Source organism: Benincasa hispida, chromosome 2 (assembly GCF_027475165.1).
Source record: "Benincasa hispida cultivar pf3 chromosome 2, pf3_genome.v1.1, whole genome shotgun sequence".
Lineage (NCBI taxonomy): Eukaryota > Viridiplantae > Streptophyta > Magnoliopsida > Cucurbitales > Cucurbitaceae > Benincasa > Benincasa hispida.
Window position 1 is genome coordinate 37,067,721 of NC_143479.1, and position 8,803 is coordinate 37,076,523.

Here is an 8,803-nt window from a genome sequence, read left to right on the forward strand (position 1 = left end):
CTGTAGACTAACTTACAATGTAAGTCAATAATACCCCTATGGCCCATCAACAGATTCATTTTAATTGTCAGACACGTCTTATCAGTAAAAGTATTATGAAAAGTTTTATATGAAAGTACTTGTTCAATTTAATAGCACAAGTTATGTTCTACTATTTGTTTAACGACTAGGAATAAGTTAATGTGAGAAGATTATTCAGTTATGGCATTGTGGAAGGAAAACAAGATAAGGAAATGGCAGTTAGCTCATAAAAGGATTCTATTGAAAAGAAGCATATGTTTTAATTCAATTATATTGTACTTTACCATAGAAAATGAGAGGAATGTATTCAATAGAATTCCCTTCTTCGGGTGGCAAGTCGGTTGAAGCAGACATTGGAGCATCCAAATGAACCAGCATCGCTCCTCGTGGAGTAGATCCTGCATCCAACCAAGTATTTGATTTGATTTTTGAAGCATCAGTAGTCCGTCCTTGTTTGAGTGAGAGCACCTCACCTCCGAAGGACTTAAGAAAACTATGTTGAAGGAACTCGACAAATCAATCCGTTGCTTGTTGCTCTAACTTAGAAGTGGGCCTGGCTCGTTTGGCACTAGATTGGATTGAACAACCTATCTTTAAAATTCAACGGTTAGGGAGAGTTGAAAGAGTCTGATTTTCGGGAGGATGAAAAACAAAGAAAGGGATCGGGGGGGCTTTATGATCTACTTCCACAACTTGAAAAAGGAGTTTAGGAAACCGGAACCACATAGGTCCAACAACAATAAAAGCTGCAAAAAATAAAATATCTGGTCATAAAAATAGAAAGGCATGAATTGCGCAAGAAAACCACTCCCTTATTGTACCGAAGGAAGGGGTGTTTCCCATGCTCTTCCAACAGAAGCGCTAGTGTTATACAAGAAAACTCTATCACAACAAGTCGCGTACATAAGTACGAAATCAAAGTTTCTTTGTACATAAGAAAAAGAGAATATAGTTTTATTAAAAGATACTAAATATTAAAGTCAAATGTTTCAAGAGGAATTTTGAAAGGATTAATAAGTCATAATCGTTTTAGTGGTACTAAAGATTGGTAGACTGAGAAAGATATCGGGTTTTGGTTCTTCATGTAACGTGCTTAAAAAAATAAACTTTTACCAATTGTAGTATAAGTAATAATATGAAGACCTCTTTATAAAACATAATTAAGAGAAATTCAGCAATAAAAGCCAAGATGATTGGAAATTATAGTTGGTGTAGAATGGGAGAAAACAAATTGTCAGATTGAATTACTGTTTGCAAGGTACTTTCATTTGGTCTATGTTTTGTTGTGATGAAATGACTAAAGTTTAATTAACTATGCCAAGGGGAAGTATAAGTATTTGGAGTTTAAAAGCAATGTCAACGAGTGGAGAATACCCTACAAAAGTATGAAGTTCGAAATTGAATTGTAGATTATAAAAGGATTATATATGGTCACATATCTTAGTATAGAGATTATATTTCACTTGGAAAGTTAAAAAATGCACCTTGTTATTAGTCTTAACTATGTAAGGAAAGTAAAAGTATTTATTTATTTTTATTATTCTGAGTAGATAAAGGAAATTAATGTTTTGAGATCGAGGAGATAGTTTGATTTAGTGTTCTAAGATAAGGTTTATGTGTTTACAAGCCTTTGGAATTGGTATAAGTAATATTGTTACTACTTGCAACTTTTTGGATTGTGGCACGTGTTGGTTGAAAGGATAGTTTGCTTAAGCTATTGGTCATAGAACTCATTATTAGTATGAGAATTTTCTTCTCCAAATAAAATATTAAACGAGACAGTCAAGCATTGGGGGAGTGCTTGATAAACTTCATTAGAAACTATTGGAACGAAAGGTGAGGCTTTGTTAGAGAGAAGATAAATCATTGAAGGTATAGGCAAAGCTTATGGAATTTTGATTTCAGGCACAAATTGGAATAAGAAACTAATGAAGTCATTAATATGTTTTAAAGGTGAAAATAATTTAGCTCTAAGTAAAAAATTAGTGATATGGGTGTTAACGTTGAGTAAATTAAATCTCCCAGAATGATCACTAGCACAAGAGATAGTAGCAGAGCGGAACCTCTACCAATAAGATGTGGTTTGGGGACGATCCAAGCAAAAGTTGGTGGGCATGTAACGCCTCAAATGTAAGAGGTTGATATGAATGAACCAAAATCACATCCGAATGAGAGAAATTCTGGAGACATAGAAGTATGGTTAAGATAACGTTTAAAAGATGAAAGTCACTATCCATACCAACAAGGTGCACCTTCCTTTTTGGTGACTCAGTTATAGGAACTATAAAGTTAAGCATGCTTAGCTTTGAGCAATCCTATGTTAGGTGACCTCCTGGAAACTTCCTAGGATGCATTTGTGTGAGGATAAAACATTCTGAAAGGACCCGTAATGATTTGTGGGGACAACTTTCACTCTTAGAAAGCTCTTCAAGACAAGTAAGGATGATGCAGCCAGGTCACAGAGGATGTAGTGGAATCTCGGGGCCATCAGCTGCCGAATCCGAATTTTGAATCGTAGTCTGAATCTTGGGTCTAGGTCCTAACATTCAAAACAATTAAGACACCCCTAGCACAACATTTTAAGTTGTCATCACAATAATCATCCACTACTGAAGAGATCAATGAGAAAAAATCTATTCTATATGGTAAGCTTGCTAGAAGTTTGATGTATGGATAGATCTTGGGCTACTTAATGAACATGATTAGCAAATACATGAGGAAACATTGGAAAGCTCACTTAAGGCCTTGTTTATTCATAAAATTATGATAATGATTCTACTTTTGGATACATAGATTCTAACTATGCAGCTAATTTGGATCGATGACATTTCTTAATTGCCTATGCATTATGCTCTTTGAAAATGTGACCAGCTAGAGATTGATGTTCAATCATTGTGACTTTGTCCTTTGCTGAAGTTGAATTCATTGCACTCGTATTTATATGTGAAAGAACCCATGTGACTTAAGAGTTTTGTTATCAGAAATGTGTTCTACTTCGTGTAAAGTTGAGGTCTATTGTGACAGTCAAGGTGCATTAGCACTATCCAAAAATCCTACTTTCAACCATCGATCAAAACATATTGATGTTCATTGTCACCATGTTGGAGATACGATTTAAGACGATAAAGTCATTTTGTCAAAGGTAGATTCTTCCCACAACCTTGCACACATAATGACAAAGGGTCTCTATTCTGAAAGATTTGAGTACCTTTGCAATCTATTTAAGTTGCATGTTGGCGAAATCGTTTCTAGCAATTATTTGGTTACAAGTCAAAGAATGATTTTTATCGAAACAACACGATATGATCATCAAGAATGTGTTTGCTGGCCCTTTTATGTATTTTTTAGTCTCATTTGTCATTGATTTGCCATGTAACTAGAGTTGTAACTCCTTGGGTTAAATTAACCATGGTTAGCTTTATTTGTCACTACATTTGCATTACTTTGGTATTGATTGGGTGAGAGGCCTTATATCGCCAACTTTGTTTTAAAAAGAACCTTGAGCATTTGAGAAATCGCATAAGGATGACTGTGAGATCATCTTCTCTATTGACTTATTGTTGAAATGAAATGCACTCTCCAATTTGGATAGTGGGAGAAGCTTGGGTTAACCTTACTTAAAATATTGCTTGCATATACCCAAAAAGAAATTCGTTGGTATAACTCATCAATAGATCATTCAAAGTCTCATTTTAACTACTTTATAGTGGCCCTAATTTCATGGTCTTTTTCATTCCAATGTATTGTTGGTAAGCTCACATGTGCCTTTGCACAACTTCCATATGAATGGACCAATTTATTAAAAAACAAATCTCGAGAAAAATAATACGGAGAGGAAATTCAAATTTTTAATTTTTTAATTAAGAGTATATATCTTATACCAATAATATATAGGAGTTGTATCAAGAAAATCATAAAAGTATCACTTACACATAAATTAAGAAAATGAAAAATAAATGACGTTGGAGAGACATTAAATATGCATATATCCATATGAATACCATCATCAAACATGCATTAAAAAAGGGAAAGAAAACAAGAACAAGAACACCATACATTTGTTTGCACATAAGTAGTGATAAAATATTATATATGGAGAGATTTTTCAAATGGAATGACCAAGAATATTAGGTAAATGTTTAGGGTTTGAAAGTTGATCATCAAATTGCCTCCAAGAAGAAGAAGCTAGAAGAGTTTCCCAAGCAATGAAAGAATTGGCATCATCTCTTGTGGTGGCATCACATCCTATGTGTGTCACATGCTTCACATCTGTGGGAGATCCTATTTCCATATCCATCTCCATTTCTTCCATCTCATCTTTGTACACTTTTTCCAAAATAATATCATTACCCACAAAAGAAAAAGTAAACATTAGGGTTTTGATTTATAATGATCATTAATCAACCTTTTCTTTAATATGATAGTGAAAATGAGAGCTTCACTTTGGTAAAATTTTATAGAAAAAAACATATTTTTTATTTCTAGATTTTGGTTTAGTTTCTATTTAGTCTTCAAATTTTTCAAAATGCTACAATTTTAGGCCTCAAATTTTGAGTTTACTTTAAATTAGTCCCCAGGTTTCAAAATATAACAATATTACTTTTAAGAACTTCAATTTTCTTTCAATTTGATCCATAGATTCCAAGATTTACACTTTCAACATCGACTTTTTACTAAATACTTGCTTTTTGTCTTTAACGTTATTGTCTTTTAATTAATTTTTTTAAAAAATAAAAGAATTGTAATTAAGTTTCACTATTTTTCATGGTTATTAAAATTAAATTTAAAATTTCACTTCATAACTATTTTTAATTAATTAATAGACAATATTGTATATTTAAAATTTCACTTCATAATTATTTTAATTAATTAATAGACAATATCATCAAAGACTGAAAATGAGTATTTAATAAAAATTGAGATTAATAATATAAATCTTGAAATCAAGGGATCAAAGGTAAAATTGTTACACGTTGAAATCAAAGGATTAAATTAAAATCAAACTCAAAAGTTAAGAATTAAAAGTGTAATTTTTAAAACCTAAAGACAAATAGAAATTAAACCCAAAATCAAAGAAGAACAATGTATTTTTTCCGAATTTATATTTAGTTTTTTAACTTTCAAAATTAAGTTGGTTCTGTTGACTCGTGTCTCTTTAGTACATTTTTCTAATTTTAAAAAATATAATGGTTACAAAATTTCAAATAATATATATATATATATATAAAAAGTAATTTTTTAAGTGGTAGTTCTATTTTGACTGTGTTCTTAGATTTCGTGTTTGTTTATTAGAGTGTTTGTTTATTATCTAAAATCCTTGTGACTTTATTTTAAAGTATTTTTTCTTCTTTTTTTTATAATTAATTGAATTATGCTTATTTTTTATGACTTTATTTTTTAAATAGATGTCTATTACGATTTATGATACTCTATCACTAATAGATAGTATCATTTTGTTATATCTATAAATAAGTTAGACTCATTTTATTTTATGTGAAAACAGTCCATTTCATAAATGATTTTGAAATTAGATTAGAATACAAAGAAGAAAGATATAAATAATAAATGTAAATGTATTTTACAAACAGAAAACAACAAACCAAAATGTTAAGGCTATGAACACTACTTCTACATTCAAATTTCTTTCTTTATTATTTACTTTTCATTAATAGTTTAATAAACCAAGTCAAATTTTGATGATTAAAAAAATAGCTTTCAAAAAGTAGTTTTTGTTTTTGGAATTTGACTAAGAATTCAACCATTTTAATAAATTAATGTAACAATTGTGGATGAAAATAGACTTAGTTTAAAAAACAAAAACTAAAAATCAAATGGTTATCAAATATGACCTAAATTATCAAATAGATTATGCATTTTCTATTGTTTCATAAAGTCCATAATAAACGTACAAAAAATAAATTGAAATGACATGAAAATTGTGAATATTTTATTGAGAGAAAATTATGGTTCCGTCTGACTAAAATTTTGTTCTTAATTTTCTGTTTTTTAAAATTTAATGTTCATGTCCTCCCAATTCCATTACCATAGTTTTGATCTTTTTAAAAGAGAACTTTGAATCCTTAAAAAATACTTTTGTTTCTTTTTTCACAAAATATGACTTGATTTTCAAAATATAATCAGCAGGTGAGTAAAAAAACAAAAAACTTTAAAAAAGGATCCGTGTTTAAATTTCAAACAACAAACTAAACAAACCTAGACAAAAGTATTGAAAAAAAAAAAAAAAAAACAAAAAAGCAAAAATAAAAAATAAAAGAAATATTATTTGGTACAGGGGGATTTTCAAAAAAGAAAAATAAGGTAAACTATTTATGTAGAATAGCAAAATTTAATCATTTTAGACTTCTATTAGTTTCTATTATGCAAAAACATTAATAGATTTCTATCAGTCTCTATCAATGATAGACATCTATTCAATTTCTATCAATATGTTTTTTACTATTTTTATAAATAGTTTAACATTTTTTTCTATCGGTAAAAAGTTTTCTTTGATATATTTAATTTTCCGGAAAAATAAAATAAAACTCACCAAATAATTGAGAGATGTTCTTGAAACCTTTGTAAAGCCTATGAAAACCAACTCCAATATTAGGCTTTGCAAGTGCTGTGAACCTCTGAGAGTTCTTCAAGCTTTCCTCTAATAGGGTTTCACCACCAACTTCTTCTTTCCCATCTTCATCTTTCTCACCTTCTTCCATATAACAAAACCAAACCAAAACAAAATCCACGTAAGTTCCTACCAAAAACATACCTCAGTTTGTCGAAAAATCGAAAATAAACATATATATTCACTTAATAAATTATATATCTAAAATAAGAGTACATTTAATTAGTAATCTAAAAATAATAATTTTAAAACATGTTTCAAAACCATATAAATGTTGGTTTCAAAATTTTCACTCGAAAATAAGAAACGAGATATGAATATGAATAAGAAACCGAACTGCATCTAATTATTTGCTACTCTCTAAGAGAATTTCTACTCGGACCGGGGTGGAGACGACATAGATAAGGAAGAGAAAAGAGAGAGAGAGAAGAGAGAAAGACTTGATGTAGGAGAAGAGATGGGGTGTGGTTTGGAAGTTGATGCATTATTGTGTTGAATTCCCACAGCAACACTTGATTCAGAGATACATCCCACAGAGAAAGGAAGAAGAACCAATCTCTCCATTTTACGTCTCATTTTTCTTTTTCTTCTTTTTTTTTTTTTTTTCTTTTTTCACATTCAAAGAGAAAGAAAGAGATTGAGAAATCAAATAATAGTTTTAATTTTCTAGAGGAGAAAAAAAAAGAAAAAGAGAGAAATCAAAACCCATTTCGGGGAAATGGAATTGGTTTGTTATAATGAAATAATAACGTTTGGCTGTGGGCAGTAGCTTTGATATAAAGCTACAATCATTTTTACGTATACAATCTCAAACCCTTTTTAGCTACAAGTAAAGTGGGGTTTGTTGGTACCCAAAAAAAAGAAAAAAATAATTAAATAATTTTAAAAAAAGACCTAATTAATTGAGTTAAGGATTTGTTAATTCCACTTGATGGGTATGTTTGGACGTGAAAAAAAATAAATAAATAAAGAATCTAGCAATTACTGAGGGTTTCTATTTCATACCTAAATAACAAACTCAACATCTTTAATCATTTCATTGTTCCTATTTGGGTTAGTTGGATGCCTAAGGTTTAGTAGGCCGATGGCTATGTCCAAATTTATGTCTCATAGGTTCTTGACTCAATAACTTATTTGATACAAAATTGATAGTTTAATATCTTTAAGTGACATATATTTCAATTTTAAATCAAATAGATTAATTAATGTTCAATATATAGAGTTACTAGATTAAAAATTAATAATTTATGGACCTATTAAATATGTTTATGAATTTGTATTTGATATGAAATTGAAAGTTCGGTAAATTGTTTAAGATAGATTTTAAAGTTAAAACACTGTTTAATAGATACAAACTTGGACGTGTTAGGAGTAATTTGTATCTGTCTATTAACTCAAGATTGGAATGATATTAAGTATATTAACTTTTAGAATTTGTTGTATGAGTTTAATATACTCTAATTAAGGAAGTGACTCATGAATTAAAGTTTATTTAGCTTAAATTTAACAAAATTAAATATATATTTGATAATACTGGGTTTGCAAATCCTATGAATTAGCTAGATTCAAACCTGTGTTAAGAGATTAATCAATAATTGTTATGCAAACCACACATCCTTCATATATATATATACACACACAGATATGTATATATAATGATGAATCAACTAATGATTATGAAAAGTGGTAGGCCACTATTTTTTTTTTTCCCTATATGTATATTAATATAATATTAGTCATTCACTTTAGACAAAAAACACAACTATAATAACACAGTTGATCAAAGCATTAAAAACTTTTTCCAAGTTCAAATCTCCACCTTTAAAAAGAATCCATTTTAAATATGACATATGAGTATCCTCCAAACACTTCATGATTAAAAATGTTGGTTTTAGTTATAAACTATCTCTGACCGTCATCTTTACTTCTAATCTCAATGTGTATATTCTCCTTGTGTCATGGAACATGGTCTCCCTTGTAAGCATGCGAGTTCTCTCACTTACATCTCTTATGAAACAAGTCACCAATACTTTAAGTAACTCATTTCATAATCTTGTAGCTTTGGGGTTCCCTTTTTCCTTTTTTAAGGTTTCCCTTTTAGCATTTCCCCCTTATCTCCTTACTTAATTTGGACTCTTAACTTTGAAAGTAGTGCAT

At 29.6% G+C, this 8,803-nt stretch overlaps 1 protein-coding gene across 2 annotated transcripts; it reads right to left on the reverse strand.

Annotated features, from left to right (window-relative positions):
- Positions 1 to 3,990: 3,990 nt before the first annotated feature.
- On the reverse strand, positions 3,991 to 7,442 carry LOC120071781 (CRIB domain-containing protein RIC4-like). 2 transcript variants are annotated; one of them, XM_039024164.2, is made up of 3 exons: positions 7,087 to 7,442; positions 6,569 to 6,727; positions 3,991 to 4,347 (listed from the first exon to the last, which is right to left on the reverse strand). In XM_039024164.2, the coding sequence occupies exons 1-3, from the start codon at positions 7,220 to 7,222 to the stop codon at positions 4,127 to 4,129; spliced, it is 516 nt and encodes a 171-aa protein (XP_038880092.1). In that variant the 5' UTR covers positions 7,223 to 7,442; the 3' UTR covers positions 3,991 to 4,126. The 2 variants fall into 2 exon arrangements, with proteins under 2 accessions (XP_038880092.1, XP_038880090.1); XM_039024162.2 differs by having other exon boundaries at positions 6,569 to 6,730; positions 7,087 to 7,435.
- Positions 7,443 to 8,803: the final 1,361 nt, after the last annotated feature.